Genomic DNA, 23696 nt, shown 5'->3' on the forward strand with positions numbered 1-23696 from the left:
ATAAACGATTTGCTGCCCAAGATAGTGAGGTGTAGTTTAGTAGAGGACCGCTACTGAGCAAAGCTCCAGTCTCTAGGCTCCATTTTTGAAGCCGAAGTTGTGGGGCGTTATCGTGGCTATTCATGGAGCTCTTTGCTACTCTCGTATCGAACCTTCCAGCACTAGATAGAGTAAAGTGGTTATCTAGGTTTTCTGTTTTTTTCACACCAATTTATATTGCACAGAATTCGGCTTATGAAATTTCTTTGTTACTGGCTAATTTTGCACAGTCTTGATCAATGAGATTCTGCATGCCTCTGAAAATCAAGCTGATGTGAACAAAAACGGTCTAAATCAGACCACTTGATCGAAAGTTACCCGAGGCATAATGTATAAAAAAGCATTTACTGCTTGATTTTTGCTGGATACGTATTATTTTGATATCACTGTTCCAGGTGTCGTATGCTTGGTCAAATTGCATTAGAATTATTTGCATAGTAATAATTCGCATGTTTTCGCTTTGTAGAACTTGCTGCGCTGGATGCCTTATCAATTTACGGGAGTTGTTTACGCCTGAAGAGCTTGGTTTGTAGTATTAGTAATGAATACTTCATAGTTTATTCAATAGTTGGCGTAGCCACAGGCCACGTGCGGTAGTTAATATGTGTAACTAAGTATAAGTATGAAAAAAAAGCTAGGAAAACGAAATATGCTCTTCCAACGTAACATATATGTACCTTCATACATAATACACACTGTTCACGCCACAAGCGTATTTTTACATAATAAATTTATATTAGACTCAGGCAGAGTAAACAAACAGAACCAAACAGCTTATATGAGTAAGCATATAAGTACTGTATTGATACATACAGTAAAGTTGGCACTACGGCGTCAGCGTCTGCATTTTCGTACACTCGCATATATACACAGAAATATAAACACAGATCCATTCACTGTTAACAATACGTATGCTAGTCAGTAGCCAAGAGTGATACAGTGATAGTGAATTTTAGCACCCTAGAAGTCAAAAATTTTAATTTAACGCAGAGAGCGAATTTTTAATTACACCATAGATTATGGTGGCATAGCAATTTGGATACATAGCCAACGAGCGCGCGGTGGCTCGGTTGGCTAGGTCATGGATTGGCACGCGGGAGACCGTGGTTCGATTCCCGGCAAGTGCAACTTTTTCGGGCAAGTACCTCTATGATTTTTTACATGTGCTTTTTCACCACGCAATGCTCCTCGAGGAGGGCTTAGGCGTCCTTCTCGCAGAAAAAATTTCCTAATTTCCCCCTACCCCCCTCCTGGAATGGGAGGCCTCCCATCCCTTTCCTTGTCCCTTTCCCAAGTGCCCATAGTAGTGCCCTTATTAAAAGAAGCCGGACTATGTTATCTAAATACGATTACCTCAAAATACTTAACATAACCTCAAAACAGCAAAATCAATGTATTTTTTTTTTTTTTTTTTTTTAAAGAATGGATTGAGATAAAATGATAATATTTGTCGAATTATACCCGTAAGTTAATGTGGAACACAAAAACCGACTTTATATAATTGTTGTATATCTTCTTAACCTCCAAAATTTTAAAACAACACGATTTGTCCAGAAAAACGTTAAAAAAACGTTTTAAATTAAACCCAATTCTTTCTTTAGTCTGCATAAAGCTGTTTGATTTGAGACTTTCAGATGTTAATGACTATATTATCTAAATATAAGTACCGTTTAATGCTTAACATAATCTCAGAACAGCAAAAATCGATGCATATTGGTTTTTTTTAAATTCGAGCAGATTAACATAAAGGACTAATTTTTGTTGGAACATACTCGTAAGGTTACGTGAAATACGAAAACAATACTTATATCAGTATTTTATATCTTTCTAACCTTCAAAGTCCACAAAAAACACGAACTTTTTCAGAAAACCGTATCAAACTGTTTTAAAAACAACCCAATTCTCTCTTCAGTGTGCATAAAGCTATTTAATATGAGATTTTAAGATGTTCGTGACTATATTATCTATATATAAGTACCTTTCGATGTATGAACTGAGGGTATACATCACATAATATTTCATGCAACTGGGTGCACGTAATATTTTATATTTCCTTAATGTCTCTCTTGCACTAATTATTCGTTGAATCTCTTAGTACCCTTCTTATATTTTCACGTGAAATAAGGTGTTTGGAATATTGCACAAAACTAGCTTATGGACTTCTAGTTGAACAACGGGATGTAACATCAAATGTTAAAGATAAAATATAATGTGAACTGCTACATATTCTAAGGTAGGTGGGGGTAATCTATATACTCTCTAAACGAAATCAATAAAATTTCATTGAACTATCGTCATTGGTGATTAAGTAAAACTACTAACAAGACTTTAATTTGAAATGGATGCCTGATCAGTAAGACATAATTCAAAAATTCTAAAACCAATTATCATATTTGTAAGCTATAAAACTTTTTATCCATATATTTTATATACTTTTTATCCTTTTTATCCTATAAAACCAATTATCATATTTGTAAGCTATAAGACTTTATAACAAAAGAAGTCAAGCTCAAGAATCTTATTACCTGATAGACTAAGAAACAGTACTCCTTCGTACGGTAAGATTGTAGTCATTTTTGTCACTCACAAATCAAGTGAAATTTTTATTCAAAATTTTTAACCCTACTTCTACCTTAAAAATTCAACGCAATTAGGCATTTAATAATAAAAGTAATATGGTTTTGGAATATTGTTTAAGAATTTTATTAATCGCAAAATAAAAATATATATACATATATATATATATATATATATATATATATATATATCTCCAAGTATGTCTTTATTACTTAAGTCTTCTGTCATAAATGTCACAGATTTAATAGAATATTTTTTTGGAAACAAATAAACGACACAAAATAATAGTACAAAAACTTTTTTTTATATTACACACAGACCAAATATAAAATAAAAATGACTAAAAAGAATAAGAAAAAAAATGAACATAAAACAAATTATACAACTAAGAAAAAAGTCAGTAAAAACGATGATGCCGATATGACAGTAGTTGAAGGGCTGATGGAGTTCCTCAATGGCAACTTCTCATTTCAGCATGCAATTAAATTCATTTGTATATTCGATTGCAAAAATATTCCGCTCAAGGACTATTTTCAAGATGTTGGAAACAGAGAAAGCTGGGTCAGAGATGACCAAAAAGATTTATATGAGAAAGCAGTATTGCAGAATCTGCGAGGTGCTGCACGCATAATCGTAAGCAGCAAAGATTTTGAAAACCTCAAGGCATTCATAACAAATTAAAAAAAAAGATAACCGACAGAAAAAATCGTTGCTTACTATTAAACTCAGCTGCAGGAAGTGCACCAATAATAAGGCCAATCAGTGGGCAAATATTATGATTATGTTAACCTACTGCCGAGCAGTGCAGAAAAGGCTTTGATGGAAAACAAGACCAACGCGTACAACGTGAATATGATAATGCCAATAAGAGATACGGTGCTACACATGATGAAAAGACTAGTACCTATGATAAGCCAGCAGGTAAATGTGACAGAATCTCCCTCCTTAGCCGATGCTTTTGAGTATGCATTGAGATTGGAGAGCCGAATGAGAGCGGGTAGAATCCCAAACACACGATTCCAAGGACAACCTCGCAGTGATTTTAGAAATAATATAAATAACTCATATCAACAATAGAATAGATACCCTGACCAGCAATTCTCATGGCATTGAATAGGACAAAATAATAAATATTAAATCAATCATCCAAATCAAAATCCTAACAGGCAATTCAATAATAATCTAAATTTTTGAGGAAATTTTAGAAACAAAAAAAAAGTCGATATCATGGAAATCAACAAATTAGTAATCACTACGGGCAAAATAACTTTAACCGATATAACAACGAGAATTCTATCAGTTATTATGCACAACAAAATTCAAATTTTAGTTCTAGAAATAACAAATCTGGTTATCAAGGCTGGACAAATAATTATAATAGATACCCCCAAAATAGTAATCGTGGTAATTACGACAATTACAACCAACAAAATTTCAATTCTAATTATCAGGGGCGAAATTTTCAGAATCAACAGCTTAGAGACAATTCTTCACCGCATCATTTAAACTCGCAGGTGGTTCACCCCCAGCGTTTCAATTAGAACCTAACACCGAGTACTATGTCTCAAGTGATGAATATTGCAACAGAATCAAGACCATCCACATGGGTAAATGTCAAGGACTTGGTGTAGATGACGAGCCTACAAGCATAAGGTTGTCAGTCCCAGGGGGAAAAAATCGTCTTATTACACTGATGCTCAATAATGGCGCCACCACGAACCTGATAAAATTAGACCAGTTGCACCTATATTCATGCGTAGAGACTAGTAAAATAAGTAACCTCACCGGAATTACACCCCACCCAGTTTTAACTAAAAGAAGAACGTATATGACTATACAAGAAAAACCTACAATTTTGCATGTGATCTCTAACAATTTTCCTATCAAAGATGGCAATCTATTAAGTCGAAACTTTTGTGAAGAACGACGAGCCACATTATTGTATAATGACGATGCTATAGTATTACGTAACCCAATGAACCCTATTCCTTTTTTAAAAAGTCTTGAAGAAATAGAGCAACTGGAAAGGGTTCAAAAAGAACACAAAGCAATAAAACTCAAGAAATAAGCGCAGAAAAATCGAATTTCAGCTACTACTCTTCATACGAACAAAGAAACGGAATGTCTTAGGGATAAAATTGACTAACAAAAATTTTATGACGAATACATTGTAGGCTAGCCTGAAAGGTCAAATATACCAAAATACGAAAAATTTGAAGAAATAAAAGCTGATATGCACTTTCGAGATGAATATGACAAATTGATTTCATCAGAGAGGGGTGATAATTTTATGAAGCCCACTCATAGTGAAACTAATGCAAGTAAAATATACAGGGAAAATAATAAATTAGACGAATTAGATACACTCTAACCCCATGCCATCAAACACAGTAAAAATACTCCTAGTGTGGAACAACATTCCCTTAATGAGGAACAAAAAAACACTTATAAATCAACTAAATATACGTTCAAGGTTAGATCACGTCAAATAGTAACAATTCATTTAATTAATACCAATTAAACTGAAGGATACTTATCAAGAGTTGACATAGGACGTGATGACGTATATTTAAGAGAAGGAATAGTAAGAAATGAGAACGGTCAATGTAATATTAAGGCGATAAGCACTAATGAGAAGCATGTTATGATTAAAACAGATCCAAGAGAAATTCCATTCTTCGAATACATTGCACCTGAATTTGATCCTGATACTAGTGGCAAATATAAAAGACCAGTTATCAAGAATAAACAAGATAGAATGAGAGACCTAAAAGGACTTGTGCATACCGGTCACTTAAACCTGAAAGAACGAGACCAAATTTATCGATTGATTTCCGAATTTTCAGAAATCTTTTCGTTACCGGGAGACTCTTTACCCTGTTCTAAGCTTGTTACACACAGAATACCAACGGAAAATAACATTCCAATTGAAACTAAGCAATATCGCCACCCGCAGGTACATAGAAAGGTTTGAGAAGAGCACGTAGCAAGAAAACTTAACGATGTAAGAATTGAGCCCTCGTCATCGCCATATAATTCACCTCTTTAGATTGTTCCAATAAAATCTGATAGCCATAGAAACCCAAGATGGAGGGTAGAAATTAATTTCAGAGAACTTGATAAAACGACCATTGGTGATGCATATTCATTGCCTAGCATCGTAGATATTATGGACCAGTTGGGGGAATCAGTATATTATTCAGATTTTGATTTAGCAAGTGGATTTCAACAAATTTCTATGGCTAAACATGATAAGTATAAGACAGCATTTATAACACCCCATTGACATTGCTAATACAGACGAATGCCCAAAGGCTTGGAAAATGAACCTGCCATATTCCAACTAATAATAGATCTTATATTAAGAGGTTTATTAAATGTTGAAGTGTTAGCGTATTTAGATAATATTATTATTCTTGCAAGAAATCAAATAGAGCATGACCAAAAAGTTAGGTTACGTTTCAACCAGCTAAGATAAGTAAGTATGGTACGCTAGCCAGATAAAGTTGAATTTTTTTAATAAGCAGTAATATTTTATGGGTATACAGTTAGTCAATAAGAAATTGAACCAGACCCTAAAAGAATACAAGCCGTTAGACAATTGGCCCAACCATAAACTATGAAAAATATAAGACAATTCTTAGGACTAGCAGGATACTATGAACGCTTTGTTAAAGATTTTCCAAAAATAGCTAAGCCATTATCAGATTTACTGACAAAAGGAGAAAAATTTGAATGGACTAAAGTGCAAGAAAAGAGTTTCCAAATACTAAAAGACCATCATTGTCAATAGCCTATTGTACAATTTTTCGACTTGAGTAAATCATTCAAGTTAACAACAGATGCATCACACTACGTTGTTGGAGTGGTATAAGGTCAAGAAAAAGATGAGTTTAACCATCCTGTCACTTATCTTTGAAGAACTCTAAATAAAGCTGAAATAAGTTTTTCTACGACTGAAAAAAAATGCTTAGCTGCACTATACGCAATGCATCATTTTCATTCGTTTTTATTAAAAAATTAATTCGTTCTTGTAGCTGATCATGAGTCATTGAACCGGATGCAAACAAGAAAAGATCCGGGTCAGCGTTTAATGCGCTGGATGTTTAAATTTACCTATTATGAATACACTTTTAAATTCAAGCCAGGAAAACTCAATATCAATGCTGATGCATTGTTTAAAAACCCAGTAGGACCATTTGTGCATGCGAAAAATAATATAAATAATGGATTACCATAATTAAGAGGAAAAAAGAAAAACAGAATAACAAAGTCAAAAAAAGGAAATAGTAAGAATATCCAAATTAACGACTATTAAAAAAGCATATTTGATAACCTTAAATAAGACACTAAAAGTAACAAAACCTAGAAGCATGACCAAATCAGGAACAAATGTACCTTAATTTACCAAGGGTCCTGGACAACCCCTTGGTTTAAAAATAAACAAGGAACTGCCAAAGTTAGATCATAATGTTTCGTTTCGAGCCTCTAGGTCGCGATGGACCGTTATCAAGGTCGCGGGGGGGAAACGTACCCGTTATCGTTGACAAATGCCTGTAGAGAGTAGGAAAAATGAAACGCTCAACACGAACTCTTCGATGATAGGAAACAACTTGTATTTTTTCTTTACAGCAAATATGAAGACGAAGACTGTGCTTAGACGACGGAGAGAGAGGAAGGCTCTCCTTGGCCAGTGTGCGCCACTTGGTCAGTGTGATAAAGACCAAAAACATGCCGATCGAAGCGGACGAGTACTTAAGTCACGCTCGTTCTAACACTCTTCGATTGCAACTGACTCGCTCGCGGTTTGTCTAGAGAGACTGCACAACGCGGCGACAATTAAGGTAGGGGGGCCCTTTTGGGAGAGACCCCCCCGCCTTGCGGTGGCACGAGGCCTTCGTCTCTCTCTTTCTCGCTCTTAATAAGCGTATACACACATACGTGAACATACCGCCCACCTTGAGGCAACCGCGTCAAAATGAATTGAAAAAAGCGAGATAGAAAAAAAGCCTGTAAGTGGAAAGAGCTAAACCTACTGCTACGGTGAGAGCTAGCGCAGCTATATACAATAGTGTTAGTAGCTTACCCTGGCCACGAGCTGCCATGAACATGAAGGATTTACAAATTTTGCAATTAAAAAAAAAGAAAAAACAAACAAACATAAACTCAAATTAATTAATGGGTTAGTAAGTGAATAAACTACTAATTAGCACTGAGTTTATTTTGATTACTCGGAATAGCACTTCTCGAGCTCGGGTTGAGTTAACAGTTTAACAAGCTTCGCAATTGGTCGAGAAAGCGTCGAGGCAGCCGTCTTCACCATGGCTACGCGCACAAGGTTGTCCGCCCCGGCCTGCGTGGCAATTACCACACCCAAGGGCCAGGTGGCTGGGGGCGCGAGTTCATCACGCACGAGAACGACGTCTCCTTCTTGTAAATTCGTTCGAGGAGTCTGCCACTTGCATCGCTTGAGATGCTGATGCAGGACCTCCTTCCTCCAGCTGGACCAAAATGAGTTACGAAGGTCGACTATTAGCTTCCAGCGGTTGGAAGGTGATATTGGCCTCTGCGCTTCGTCATATGGCTCGGGGTGAGAGAGCAACGCAGAGCCGACCAGGAAATGTGCCGGAGTAAGGGCGAGCTCGCCCATAACTTCATTGCTCAAGGCGCACAGTGGCCTTGAGTTGAGGCAGGCCTCAATTTTGGCGTAAAACGTCGACAGTTCCTCGAAGGTGAGCCTTGTCTCGCCGATCACGCGCTTGAGGTGATGCTTTGCGCTTCGGACGGTGGCTTCCCAAAGCCCGCCAAAATGAGAAGCTCGAGGGGGGATGAAGGACCAGTCCGTTCCTTGAGCTGCCAGCTTCTCGGCGATGTTTGAAGCAAATGAAGAGCTGGCCAGCATGCGCTGAAGCTCGTAAGCTGCGCCTTTGAAGTTCGTGGCGTTGTCCGAGTACAGCACAGCGCAAACTCCACGGCGTGCAGTGAAACGAGAGTAGGCTGCAAGAAAAGCATGGGTTGAAAGATCAGAGGCTACCTCGAGGTGAACTGCCCGCGTGACAGTGCAAATAAAGACGGCGATGTAGCCTTTGGTTGTTTTGGCGCCTCGTCCTCTTGAAAACAGGACGGGGATCGGTCCAGCGAAATCCACACCCGTGTGCGAGAACGGACGAAACAGGGAGACTCGTGCAGTCGTCAGTTGGCCCATGAGTTGGCTAGGGCTCCATGCAGCGTGGCGCGTGCACTTAGTACAGCGGTGGAGTACTCCGACCGCTAGGCGCTGGCCCCGTAAAATCCAAACGGACCTACGTAAGTGCGACAGCATCAATTGGACCCCGCCATGAAGAGTCCGCTGGTGAGTGTCTTCGACGAGTCTCCTGACGATCGTGCAACGGCTCGGTAGGATGACCGGGTGCCTCTCGCTGTACGGAAGCGCTGAATGATCGAGGCGGCCGCCGACTCGAATGACTCCGTTATCGTCGATGAAAAGCGACAGGCGACGGAGAGGGCTGCGAGCGGAGACAGAGCTGTCACGCTTCAACCTCTCTAGCTCGCTAGCAAAGTGATGACTGAATAATTCTAAAACAGTGAAGAGTGGCGAGCCGAATCTCTTTGCCTGAAAGAAAGGGATTGATCGGCTGGTGCTCTTGGGAGATGGGGCGAACGCGCCAACGCCAGCTGTTCGCGAGCGCCGAAGGCGCGAGGCCTCGGGTGGCGCAATCTGCGGAGTTGTTGGTGGATTTGACGTGCCTCCACGTAGCTGCTGGCAACTCGGAGAGAATCTCGGTCGTTCTATTGGCGACGAAGGTTGGCCAGTGGGCCGGATGAGTCTTCAGCCAGTCCAGCACCACGCGTGAGTGTGACCAGAGGTGGATGCGACTCGGCTTGATTGGTGAAGCGTCCGACACGTGCTTGGCCAATCGTACGGCCAGCACTGCGCCGCACAGTTCGAGTCTAGGCAGTGACTGAACTTTGGTGGGCGCCAACTTTGTTTTTGCAAAGAGGAGCTGAGCAAAGCGATTTGGGTACACCGCATAAATCGCTGCTGCATAAGCTCGCTTTGAGGCGTCAGCGAATCCATGCAGGTGCCATTCCTCGGCCTCGAGGTCACCCAGCCAACGCGGGAGGCTGATGAGCGAGATATGTTGCATCTCACTCCAAAAGCGCGTCCAGCGTGACTGGAGGTCGTCGGGCAGCAGCTCATCCTACTCGAGGTTGAGGAGCCAAATATCCTGTAAAACAATCTTTGCACTTACGATTATCGGAGCTATCCAGCCAAGAGGGTCGAAGAGTCGCGCAATCTCTGACAGCACGACGCGCTTGGTGATTTCATGACCGAAGAGCATCCCCTTTGGTTTGAAGGTGAAGGAGTCCGAGCTGGGCAGCCACTGCAGGTCCAGTGTTGACACGGCGTCGTCCTGCTTGAGGTTAATGGCCTTAGCCGCCATTGCTTCAAGCCCCTCAAGGATGAAGGAGTTGTTGCTTGCCCATTTGCCTAGCGCCATGCCGGCGGATGACAGCAGCTGAATCGTCTCGTCACGCTGCTCGCGCACCTGGTCCAGCGTGTCCGCTCCAGCAAATAGGTCGTCGACGTAGAGTCGACGGCGTAGTGTCTCAGCGGCGTGTGGGTGAGTCTCGGCGCCGTCCGTGGCGAGAGTTTGCATGACCTTGAGCGCCAAGTAAGGCGCAGAGGCCATCCCGTAGGTGATAGTCGTGCACCGATAGTCCGTGATGGGCTCGGCGGTGGAGGAGCGCCAGAGCACTCGTTTCCAGTCCCTGTCGTCCGGGTGTACAAGGATCTGTCGAAACATTTGGACTACGTCCGTTGTAAATACAAACTTAAAAAATCTCCACAGCGTCAGCACTTGAGCGATATCCGCTTGAAGCTTGGGACCTGCCAGCAGCAAGTCGTTGAGCGAGGGCACGGGTTCCATGTGACGCTGGTCTATGTAGTCCTGCATGAAGCTACCATAAGACTGAGCGAGATCGCTATCGCGATGTCTGCGCTTCTCGGAGCGAATGAAGCATGCAGCGGCGATATCTCGAGAGGCGGAAAACTTTGGCGTGCTTTGGAAAGGCAGCTTAACCACGAAACGGCCGTCGGCATTGCGAAAAGAAGTCTGATGAAACGACTCCTCGCATTTGCTCTCATCGCTCGTGAGCAAGGATTTGCGTGGCGCCTCCTCGATTTCCCAAAACTTCTGTAATTCTACTGCAAGTAGATTATCAGTAGTGTGAATGTGAAACGCGCGAACGTGCATCGTGTTGCTTGTGTCAACGCTGGCCAGAGGACCCGTGAGCAGCCATCCGAAAGCGGAGTTTTGAGCTAAAGGGGCGCCCGCTGGACCGCGCTTTGTCCCATCTTGAATGACCAACGGATAGACGTCAGCACCGAGGATGCAGTCTATCTGTCAAGACTCGAAGAACTGTGGATCGGCTAACTTGAGCCCTCGGATATGAGGCAATTCCGAGGTAACCGCATGCTTGTAAGGCAGAGGCTGAGAGAGCTTAGGCAACACTAACGCCGAGACCGAGATCGTTAAGTTGGATTCGCCTCAGGGTGCCACCTTGAGTTCAGCTTCGCGGTGCGCTGTAGAAGAAGCGCTCATGCCTACTCCGATGACCTTGATATTCATGGAACTACAAGGAAGTCCCACCTCTGAGATCACATGATGCGTAATGAAGGAGCGCTCGGCCCCAGGGTCAACAAGAGCGCGAATGCGCAGCCGCTTGCCGTTGGGGCCAATCGCGATTAGTTCAGCGGTCGTAAGAAGAATTGTGCGACCAACTAATGCATTGTGCGCAGCATTGAGGGCAGGCAGGCTCGTCCGAAGGATTGTCATCCTTGCGAGGGGCGCTAGCGCGCGAGGAAACCTCCTCGTTGCGCGGCTTTGCTATTCTCTCGAAGTGCAACTTCGAGTGGTGCTTTGCATCACAAGTCACACAACGATTGGGAGAGGGGAATTTTTCCACAAAATGCGACGCTCTCAGGCAATTTCCGCAAAGCCTCTCGCGTTTGCATAAATCCCAGCGCTGCGATACCGGCATGGATTTAAAATCGCGGCACCTATTTACGTAGTGATTGCCTTTGCAAGCTACGCAGCTCTTTGTTGTTCCGGCGGACTCGTCCGTTTGCGCAGCGTTCGCCGCGACGCGTTTAGAACGATCGCCGCTTTGTTTTGATGCCAAGTTAGCTTTCCCGGTGTCGCTCGACTGCGGGCCAACGTGAGCCTGCTCGAGCGCGTGAATTCGGCGCTCCAGGAAAGTGGTTAAATCTGCGTATGAAGGAAAGCCAACCGTCCGTTCCTGCGAAACTTCCCACGCCTTGCGAGACGTTAAGTCGAGCTTACGAATGACGCAATAAACAACAAAATAATTAGTTTGCTCGATCGGACAACCGAGATCTATTAGCGCGCGAACCGATTCCTCCGCACTTTCTATTGTGTCGTTAAGATCCGCAACATTGCGAGCTTTAACAGCTGGAAGCTGAATCAAGCTCTCGATACCGTTAAACAAACGTATGCGTGGATTATCATAGCAACGAGTAAGCTTTGTCCATGCGACCTCGAAGTTTGCGTCTGTGAGTTCGATACCCTTCAGACGTTGCGCAGCCGCGCCCTGCACAGCATTGAGCAAGTGCTGCAATTTTGCTATCGGCGGGACGGTGGCCTTCGAGACGACAAGCGAAGAAAAGCGCTGCTTGAAGCTCTCCCATTCCTCTTGTTTACCCGAGAAAGTGGGCAGAGCAATCTGCGGCAAAGACGCGTATTGCTTCGCAGCATTAGCGTTGATAATAGGCGCGGGAAGTTGACCGGGAAACGGCGCGGGGCCCCTGAGCTCCGAAATTCGCGTCAAGAGGCGCGCTTTCGCGTCGCTATACGCCAGCTCAACTAGCGAGTATACATCGTCCTTGAAGTAGCTATCGCCGGCTAGCTGCTCTTCGTACTCGAGCAAGTCCACGTGTCGAGGAATGAAAGTTGACCAATAGTTCTCGAGAATACCTAGCCGCGTCTCGAAATGTGACAGAGTTTGTTTTTCTACAGCGACCTTAATGGTCGAGTTGTCGTAGAAATTTGTTATATTCGTCGTCAATTTTGTTTGGGATCGGTGAAGCTTATTCATGCTGCTTAGAGACGTAAGCGTTTAACGCGATCAAAACAACGACTCGAAAAGTATGCTTGTGAGTCGCGGCTCACTGCGAGGCCAAGCAACTACAGCGAACAACAGAGAAAAGCGAGCGCGCTAGTAAACAAACGCTCTCCTAGTAAGCGACTAGATGTATCGGCGTACTTGCTTGATATAGCACGATCGGAATGTGGCCTTGAAGCCTTCAAAAACGAAATTTGCCGAACAAGTTGAGATAATTGTCTACTCACAGACCTTTTTCGGTTTGCTCTACTTATCGTAGCCGAAGAATGGCTCTTGGAGAAGCTGGTGGTGAAACCGATGAGACGAGTAGACAACAGAGGCTGCTCGTTGCGATGCCACCAGAAAGCCCTGCTGTCCCGGCTAGCTGCACAGCTCCGTTATCAAAGATTTCCTCGTGTTTGTCAAGTTCCGCTGCTCTCGTACAGGCAACCACTCTCTGCTACCAATGTTTCGTTTCGAGCCTCTAGGTCGCGATGGACCGTTATCAAGGTCGCGGGGGGGAAACGTACCCATTATCGTTGACAAATGCCTGTAGAGAGTAGGAAAAATAAAACGCTCAACACGAACTCTTCGATGATAGGAAACAACTTGTATTTTTTCTTTACAGCAAATATGAAGATGAAGGCTAATCAGGAAAGAAGACCGGAAAAATGACGCCAATAATTACATCAATTGTAAATATGGACTGTGCTTAGACGACGGAGAGAGAGGAAGGCTCTCCTTGGCCAGTGTGCGCCACTTGGTCAGTGCGATAAAGACCAAAAACATGCCGATCGAAGCAGACGAGTACTTAAGTCACGCTCGTTCTAACACTCTTCGATTGCAACTGACTCGCTCGCGGTTTGTCTAGAGAGACTGCACTTTGCGGCGACAATTAAGGTAGGGGGGCCCTTTTGGGAGAGACCCCCCCGCCTTGCGGTGCCACGAGGCCTTCGTCTCTCTCTTTCTCGCTCTCAATAAGCGTATACACACATACGTGAACACATAATGTGATTGCTTAAACGACTCGAGCGAAAACATTTTCACAACCAGAGACATCATCTACATTTCGACCGAGTGTATTAGGAAATATCATTAAAAATACATCAAAAGATTCTAGCTCATTGAAAGTGAATTTTTTTTTAATCAGTAGCCTCAACATCACACTATAGAAATACGAATGCAGGAATCACTGGAACAAAACCTAATAGTTTAAAAAATAAGAAAATGCCACAATTACCAGTCAAACATAAAATTAAGCTTGGTGCATCGTCAAGGACAAGTATGTTTTCCAAAATTGACCAAAGTGATACTAAAGAGTCGTCAGGAGAAGATACACTACTACATGACCCTAAATGAAGTGGAATACCGCAAGAATCGACTAAAACGGAAGTAGACTCAAATACAGATACTGACTCAGGCTGAGACGCAACAGATATTTAAACCTCCGTTACATCCATTTTGATTAGTCAAGGTTCAAACAAAGACGTTTTTGACGATTAACATAAAACAATGACAAGTGATATTGATTAGGTTATTTATCAAGAAATACAACAGTAAAAAGAAAAATTTAACCAAAGTCTTCAGGAATATTTAGACAAATCTAACAACGATGGTGAACCCGACCAATCTGATATGGAATTCTTATCAGTAACCAAATTTTCTGACGGCACTGAGCCGTATCACAAAATTCAGAACATGTTAATTAAAATAGACAGCTATGATCCCGATGATTTTTGTGGCTCTGTATTAGATGAAAAAATTGCAGATTTATCAAGACGTTCCACGAATTTTGAACCCTCATGAAATGAAAATTAAATTTTAAGAAAATATATGACAAGTGGAAAGGTATCAATTACCTTTCGTATTTAAGAAAACATACTCTTCAAGTCTAGTAGACCAACGCACATGAGTACTTCAAGTGTTACAAAAAAACAGACGGTGTAAGGCAACGGATTTGGAACAAATAACACAAGAAACTTCAGATAACTTGAATAAAAACAACAAAAAAACAAACTGCAATGAAAACAAATCAATCAATCGAAATATTGCACCTGATTTCATGCTACTATCGGACATACCCTTTCTCACCAATTAATCGATACAAACAACAGTACGGAAGGGTATATGTAAGTCTAAATGATAGTAGCAGTAGTACTGACAATTATAAGAACGTTAATAAAGCTAAGCTAATAAACAATATTATTACCACCAGATGTTGTCTTACATATAAAAGAGACAATATAATTTATTTTGTTAGCAACGATTGTTAACCAGTCATATTTGTTTCAAGACTGTTTAGATTGATAGGTGCACTGGACTTTAGTTATTTAAAATAAAAAAACCAAAAGTTAGCTAAATATTATTAACGCCTTATGTAGGGCATAATATACTGCCAATTGTTAATAAAAAAACACCTACCACTTATGTAACTTCAGAAAGTCTTACAAAAATTTTTAAATCACTTACATGAAAATATTGTCAAGATAAAATCTTAAAACTTTCCAAATTCTAAGAAAGGGAGATATTACAGACAAATTATAACTTGAATTAATAATAGAAATGTTATTAACAACTTTTGATAAAACACCTACACAAATAACTGTCTGTTATAGTAAGCCCTGTTGGAGGACAAAAAGAAATAATCCAAACTTATTAGTAAATAAAAGAACGATTTTATTAGCCTGGAATAAAAAGTTATTTTCTTAATTATGTTCGTAAATGCAGAAAATGTCAAAAGACGAAAATTCAACGAAGAAAAACAAGAGAACCCTTAGTGCTTACTGATATACCTATTAAAGCTTTTGATAAAGTTTCCATTCATGCTGTCGGTATACTGGTATTCACACCAGATGGTAATTGTCATTTGCTAACCATGCAGTGTAATTTGACTAAGTACATTATAATAGTCCGTGAACCAAACCTCAGATCAAGCACGCTTGCCAATGCACTCGTACAAAATTTAAAATTAGTTTACGGTGCGCCTAATGCATTTCCACCAGACAGACATGCTACACTTATGTCTAATTTATTAGAACAACTCATGATAATCCTAAAGATCATTCATCTAACTACATTAGCAAATCATCCTCCAACGAACGAATCACTAGAGCAAAGTCATTCTGCCCTAGCTGACTTTATATATATATATAAGAACTTACTCTAAAACTTATGATGACTGGAACAATTTCACCAAATTTTCAGCTTTCACATACAACACAAGAATACACGCGGAAACAAATTTTACGCCCTATGAACTAACATTTGGAAAAGTAGTAAGGTTGTTGCTGAGATTACCTAAAGATTAAAGGTAACGAACCTATTCATTATATATTAAGCACCTTCAAGAAATGCAAATTGCAGCAGAAAATCAACAAATAAAGATGAAAGTATGAGCAAAAACAAGATACAACAAAAAATTAATTCCTCTAAATGTTAGACCAGGAGATTACGTTGGGGTAAAGGAAGAAGTGCGTTTCCATAAATTTGATTGCTACTATGATAAACCAGTAAAAGTTAAAACAGTTTAAGAAGGAAATAACGTGTAACTTGAAATAAACAACGGTGAAATTATAAGAAAATACACAAATAAATTAAAACTAGTTCTTCCATAATAATATCCTTGTAAGAATTGCAATCTACATGTCTTTTAGAAATAAAAATAAAACATAACGATGCGGATTATATTGGCCATTTTTATGACAATATGCTTGATAGTTGCGCAGACTTGAAATATGCTAATCATGGAAACTATAGCATAGAACTACTTAAAACGAACCCTGGAATATACTACAAACGAATGGGTATTACAAAAATCAAAAGAACTGATTAGAAGATTGTGATATGGCTGGATATGAATAAAATTTTATTGGGACAAGCACCTATTCAAAAACTAAATAAAACTTTTCGATATTGTATTGTACGGTTTAGTTATCTTAAATGCACTCACTAAATTAAAATGTACCTTTAAAATTTAAAAATAAAGCGATTGACAAATCTCAAAGCAACACTATTGAACATAATTGATACTGTGGGAACTTATGCGGGCGATAACAGTATTTCACCACCCAGCATACTGACAAAAAGACTGACACCTTTTGGAATTATTGGAAGCGTTGCTAAAGGACTTTTCAACTTAGTCACAGAAGAAGATATCAACGTTATAAATACTTTTATCAACAATTTGCATACTGATCAAAAGGAATAGATTAAACTGTATGAACAAAATAGCAATATTTTTGCTGCTGCGTTAAAAGAAAGATATAATACTACATAACGCTATGAGCATATTCTAAAACAAGTTGCTAATATATTAATTTTAGGACAAGATCTTACTCTCGACAGATATTTGATATATTTATCGGCTTACCTTAATTACCTTAGATCACATAATTTGTTCCCATGAAGATCTGATTGAGATTTTACATAAAATACAAAGATGTCAAGCACATCGAAAACTTTTCCTACAAATATATTTAGAACCGTAGTCCAGGATGTAAAGAACACAGCGGGGGATCTAGAATTTCAAGCACCAATAAAAAATCATTATGCTGGAAAAATAAGCACTCTAAACAAATTAGAAAATGTGCATCAAGAAAATAGAATCATGGTAATATTACATTTGCCACTTGTAGATCGAACCCCTTATAATCTTTACAGACTACATCCAGTCATGATACCCCACTCTGGACAAAATGGATCTGCCTGTATAAAACCATCGTACTCTTGCTTAGCAGTAGCAGTAGACCATAATTCGTATTTACGATTAAACGCAGTTACATTTAACCAATGTGATAAAATGGTATATGGTTATATATGATTGGCTATTGAACCGTTGAAAGAACCCTATTCTATGAATGATGTGAAATTCTTACGTATTAATAGATAATGAAAAAGAGTGCAAAAAACAAATTAAACAAAAAGTTGACTTACTTTTTATGTCAACAACAAGTTGAGTTAATGACATATCAAAGACATGTCATTTCATGCAGAAGTTAACGATGTACGCAAACATTAGAAATGAAGCCAACCTTTACCGACATCATAGCTTTACGAGAAAAAATCAAAAGTAGCAGAAAACAAACCCAATAATTAAACTCTACCGTTCAACTAACTACTTCCTACATCAAGAAAATTCGTCATTTAGTTCGAAGATTTTAATTTTAAGCTTTATAAAACCAATGAGCGAATTTGTATATACCTAATTATTACGCCACGTATTTCAACTACATTGGTAGACACAGATATAACAAGAAAAAAAAAAAAACTTCGAAACTTTGAGATTAAAACGCATGTTGTATTTTATAACAGCTGTATGTTACTTTATTGTAAAAGTTTTGCTAATAATAATAAGCTTAGCATGTATAAATATTATTTATTCCATTGTATTGTGAATCCGCAAATATTTTGATATAGCATGATAAGTAATGATTGCATCCATCCATGTATACCCTGCCCATCACCAACCGTGCCATAAATATAATTTTATTTCCATATTCATATTCCGTACAGAACCTACGAATCATTACAATTATTAACAGCACGAAATACCCTACAACAATACTTAGACATGTATATGCATCAATAAATAATAATCATAACATTCATCATACTTACGCTTACAGATGTACATTCACAATGGACTAAAAAAACCCTAAAATCATCGAAGCAATGGTTGATGAACTCCGACTTAACATACTTTTAAAGGGAAAGTGTAGTCAACTTATGCTAAAAAAGATACTCAAAAACTTTGGAATAGTGCAGTTCATAGAACGGGAACCCTGTGCTATGGGTTATTTGAGTTATGAGGTGGTGTTTCATTCACCACCGGAGGCAGAAATGGTAGCTAAAAGTGTAAGTGCAGCACTAACGCTACAGAAACTACTTGATTCACTACCTTATTCGTCGGATAATATAAGGAATCAGGCAACATCAACATCATACGCGTCCCTTATAAATAAGAAATTAATCAGAATTCATAATATATCAGAAAATAGACGTTGGTTGGACATAATGATTAAAAATCCAGTCGATAAAAATTAAATAGAGAAATTTCTAAATAACTCTGGTCCAAGGCAACACCCACCAGTCTAGATTATATAAAAATACCGCGATCAAAGCATGCGACAAAGATGAAGAAATACTTATTCTTTAATTTGTACGAGTAAAACGTACAAATAGGGGAATTCATGTCCTAATAAAGAAACCTAATAATACTTTATACTTGATGGATTTCTTCGAATATCCTTACGGTATACAAGATATTTCTTTTTCCAACATACCTCAAGACGGGAAAAACATTGTACCTGTTCATATCAAATATGGTACAGAATATGAAGCTCAGGCTACACGAAAGACAGTTATTTATTGCATTACAACCAAACAAAAAGAGCCTAACGCCATCGCCAACACAACAAGAATCACAAATACAACGAATATTTCACTAGTTGTAGACACTTCAAACAGCATGACTGAAAAGTTACCACCAAGGCTGATAATAAAAGTACCAGTCGTAATTACAACATATAAACGCACCAAATATATGATGACTTTTGGCTTACTTAATGATATTAATTATATGAAACTCCAAACCATAAGAAATACTGAAAAGGATTATACATGGCATTTGCTACTTATTGCACCAAAGAAGCAAACATCGGGACATATAACGAACTTTAAAATCCTTGAGTTCAATATGCCAACAATGAACGGACACACATATAAGAACAAAGAACAAAAATACATACGCCATGCGAAAATTATGAATGCAAATGCAATTTACCATTGCATAGTATGTTGTGTAATATTCAAATTAAAATGGAAATAGAATGTAATATTTTTAACAAGAATGTCAGCCTTGTCAAATATGACAGGCGTCATGATCTGTGTTGTAGAACAGGGCACGACACCAACCTCGAACATTTACGCGGGCTAACGTTGAGAGGTAACGCAAATAAGAATACATCGGAGAAAAAAAAGACAGACAATAAAGGTGGAAAATAAAAAAACAAAAAAAATCAAACCTTCTTTTGCACGGAATTATGAATTTACTTTAACTATCATAACCATTATAAAACGTACAACAATCATTTCACCATCCAATGCCCGATTCATCAACCAAATACGAATCATATTTCCAGATTAAAAAAAAAGAAAAAAATCAGAAAGAACATAGGAACATATATATTTTATATTTATTCTAATACAATTTTTTTTTTTTTTTTATAATTATAATATGTGTATTAAAGTCTATTGACAATAAATTTTACTTATTACACGGAGAGATCTCTGGTACTACGGTAGTATGTATAGCCGCGTGCAACAGTAGTATAGTGCGTCGTATACGACTGTAGCGCCCGCGCGCCACAACGAAAGTATATGGCTTCTGCTACCGTAGTATACAGGCCTCCGTGCAACTGTAGTGCGTGAACTATACTACCGTTGCTTCTGCCTTATACTACAGTTGCAACGCTGATATACTGAATTGGTATATTACCTCGCTTACCAACTTTGCTCGGGAGCCATACCAAATCGGTATTGACCCCAAGCAAATGTGCACACACACACATACACACATATAAGTGTATATATATGTATATGTACGTCGTTTGATGCGGCAGCGGCGGTGGCGGCGGCGCTGCACTATACATATATATCTATAACCTCGTGTTTGCCGCTCGTTGGGATGTATATATATATATATACATACAATAAACAATATAATATTTTCTCGAGCTTCATACAGTATAGCATACTACTATACACCGGATGGGATCAAATAAACGCATATATATGCGCTGCTGAAAATAATGTATACAATAGGTAATTTTATCTGAAATGAAATAGTAATTAAATACACATACATCGTTTTCAACAGCTCTACGCGTTCTAAAATAGCCCTCAATAGTATATTGCAAAAATAAGGTTCATGCTGATAGCCTCTGTTTCGCAAAAAAGGACTCGTATTGTATTAAGCAATTGAATAAAAGATAGTCATAATGAAAAACATGTATTTCAACAATAAATCATTTGAAAATTAATTTTATTTACAAATAGCAACGTATGTATTTTAACTATTTATTTTTGTCAATTACAATGAAATTAATCTCGTATAAATAGCAGTACGTATTTTGCAATCATTTGTTAAAAAAATATATATATATACGTATACATTCCAACGAGCGGCAAACATGAGGTTATAGATATATATGTATAGTGCAGCACCGCCGCCGCCGCATCAAACGACGTACATATACATATATATACACTTATATGTGTGTATGTGTGTGTGTGCACATTTGCTTGGGGTCAATACCGATTTGGTATGGCTCCCGAGCAAAGTTGGTAAGCGAGGTAATATACCAATTCAGTATATCAGCGTTGCAACTGTAGTATAAGGCAGAAGCAACGGTAGTATAGTTCACGCACTACAGTTGCACGGAGGCCTGTATACTACGGTAGCAGAAGCCATATACTTTCGTTGTGGCGCGCGGGCGCTACAGTCGTATACGACGCACTATACTACTGTTGCACGCGGCTATACATACTACCGTAGTACCAGAGATCTCTCCGTGTAGGTTAAAATAGTTTTAAGAAGAGAAAGGTGAAGAGTGGAAAGTTTTTTTTCCTTTCTTTCTTTTATTTAAAGTATTCAGTTTACCATAGTCCACTTTAACCTTAGTTAGAGCAAACAAATAGTTAGACAGTTGGCTAGTCTCGCAGCCTGTCAGGGAGCGTGAGACCCAAATCCACTAACATTCAGTTTTTACCGCATGATAAAGTTAAATAAATACGATTAATTATCAAACAGAGATTAACATTTTTTTTTAATGCGTATTCACACCTTAATTGACTTAAGGATACAGCGGAAAAACAATAAATATTTATGCTTTCTGATATTTTCAAGTAAAAAAATGGCCACGGAAAAAAGAATATCGAAAAAAGTACTTTTGTATTGATCTACCTAAGTGGTCAAAAGTTTGGTTTTTTCAGATCTACGTTCTTTCTCAACTGTGTAGACCTACAGTGTTTACTTAAAAAGTTTTACACATGATTAATTTTACAGTACATTTTACCTTATTTTTTAAAATCTTTATCAAAGTTGTTTTGCATTTGACTTTTATCGTTAAATAAGAGACTTCAATTTTCCGTTTAAGATTCATCGCCGTCATAACCTAATTTGCTGTCACAAGATGTTTCAAATACATTAGCGTACAACGTTAAAATTTTATTAGGCATTCTTCATTTTTACTTCATATTTTTCAATATTTTTTTATCTTTTCATAAGCTGCTTTAAATTTTTTGTGAGAACTGCACTTGAATTCTGTATTCAATGCTAAGGAACATGGTGTATCCATGCACGATGAATTATATCTATCAATATTCCTTAAAAAATATTTTAGTCAGCACAAGACTAGGAAATAAGTATATTTTTTGTCAACGTAATCATAGGTGTAATTGAGTTGGTCCTAGTGTTCATACGTATAAACATCTGGGCATAACTCAGGTTTGCACCGATGGCTGAAATACAAGATTCTTTTCTAAAAAAGCCATGTCTGAGGCTAAGGGCGATGATAGATACTAATAAAAATTATATGTATATTTTAACTCGTTACTCATATAGAGAAAAACAAAGTGAAACAATCATATTTAACTGATACACATTATTAATACGAAAAATACCTCACGATCATACTGATAAAGTTAACAGTGTTGAAGAAAAAAAATATTAAGGATGACTACAGATAATTAATACGGTTTTAATAACAATAATAAATACATTAAATTTTTATCCGAAATTCAGGTGTATTTAATAACTGTGACTATGTAAGTGATTAAATAATACATAACTTTATTTTGTATTAGATTATTTTAATCGAATCATGAATTACTATTTTAATTGTTTGGTCATGTTAAAAAAACTCAGTAAATCATTGCCATAAGGAAAGATGTTAGACCTTGGCTTAGAAGAAATTTAAATAAAAGCTTCTCTAAAATATCGCTGACTACGATTGAAGAGAGACGACGCACAGTGGGACAGAATGAAAGAACTCGTGCAGAAACGAAATATCTCCAAATTGAGATGGGCTAGAGAGATTTTATTTTTATATTAAAGAGAAGATAGGGTAAATTACGTAAAAACTTTGTCCCACGATAAACATGGTCAGGTAAAGGTAGGTATTACCCTTGAACGTTACCTCTTTAAAGAAAAAGAGATTTTCTTACAAATAGTGCAATTAATAATTTGAAATTTTTATTGTGCTAGTACTTACCTTATTTTTAGATAATTATACATGACATTTACTGCTGTTATCGAATCAATCATCTTAATAAGATTTTTATACAATTTATCCATTTTTAAAGCAAGACGGTAAAGAATAGTGATCTATTTAGCAGGTGTCACATAATTATTTTCATCATTTTCGCCATAACTTTTATAATGTGATTTCCTATCATCATAACTGCGTTTGATAAAACATCCAATACTGTACGCTACATGATGTTTATACGCACGTTTATTTTCATCAGATTCCAATAAACATTAAAAGTCCGTATGAACAATGAAAGGTACTCCGTTATTGTAAGTAAAATTTTTAAATTTAAGTATGTGCTCATTCTTTTTTTTTTTGAGGTACAATAATTTTGCAACTATTCATATTTTTGCAATCGTCTTCATGTACTTTCAACTTATCTTTAGACAAAAAGTAGTAACGGCATCGTTTACAAATATTTGCAGCATGCTAATGTTCAGACAACTGTTTGCGAATTAAAACGTGACAAATTTTCGATCGAAACATAACGATATCTGTACTCAGTATTTAAATCGTTCTCAATATTGATTGTATTATTATCCTATACTCATCATCAATATAAAAACTTTCAACAAGTAAAAGTTTAAAATGATTTTCTTTTTTGTTTCCTGATAAATAACTAAAATAAACATCATAAGTATTGCC

General features: G+C 38.3%; 2 protein-coding genes across 2 annotated transcripts; both read right to left on the minus strand.

The window, feature by feature from the left end:
- Window positions 1-7843: 7843 nt before the first annotated feature.
- Window positions 7844-11249, minus strand: LOC149375287 (uncharacterized). The gene is made up of 4 exons (XM_089589292.1): window positions 11181-11249; window positions 9870-11021; window positions 9279-9818; window positions 7844-9229 (listed from the first exon to the last, which is right to left on the minus strand). The coding sequence occupies exons 1-4, from the start codon at window positions 11247-11249 to the stop codon at window positions 7844-7846; spliced, it is 3147 nt and encodes a 1048-aa protein (XP_089445418.1).
- Window positions 11250-11370: 121 nt separating this feature from the next.
- Window positions 11371-12735, minus strand: LOC149375288 (uncharacterized). The gene has a single exon (XM_089589293.1). It carries the CDS (start codon window positions 12733-12735, stop codon window positions 11371-11373), a length of 1365 nt encoding a protein of 454 aa, XP_089445419.1.
- Between the last annotated feature and the right edge of the window lie 10961 nt (window positions 12736-23696).

This window comes from Copidosoma floridanum, unplaced genomic scaffold, assembly GCF_036245765.1.
Source record: "Copidosoma floridanum isolate Cflo_tuat_1 unplaced genomic scaffold, Cflo_Japanese_pri ptg000008l, whole genome shotgun sequence".
Taxonomy (NCBI): domain Eukaryota; kingdom Metazoa; phylum Arthropoda; class Insecta; order Hymenoptera; family Encyrtidae; genus Copidosoma; species Copidosoma floridanum.

Bases quoted from the DNA above. Each gene is read 5' to 3' on its own strand.
- LOC149375288 (XM_089589293.1), bottom strand. From the start codon at position 12,735: ATGAATAAGCTTCACCGATCCCAAACAAAATTGACGACGAATATAACA.
- LOC149375287 (XM_089589292.1), bottom strand. From the start codon at position 11,249: ATGAATATCAAGGTCATCGGAGTAGGCATGAGCGCTTCTTCTACAGCG. The intron at 11,022-11,180 runs GTGGCACCCTGA...GAGTCTTGACAG, and splicing joins ACCGCGAAGCTGAACTCAAG to ATAGACTGCATCCTCGGTGC. The intron at 9,819-9,869 runs GTAAGTGCAAAG...AACCTCGAGTAG, and splicing joins GCTGGATAGCTCCGATAATC to GATGAGCTGCTGCCCGACGA.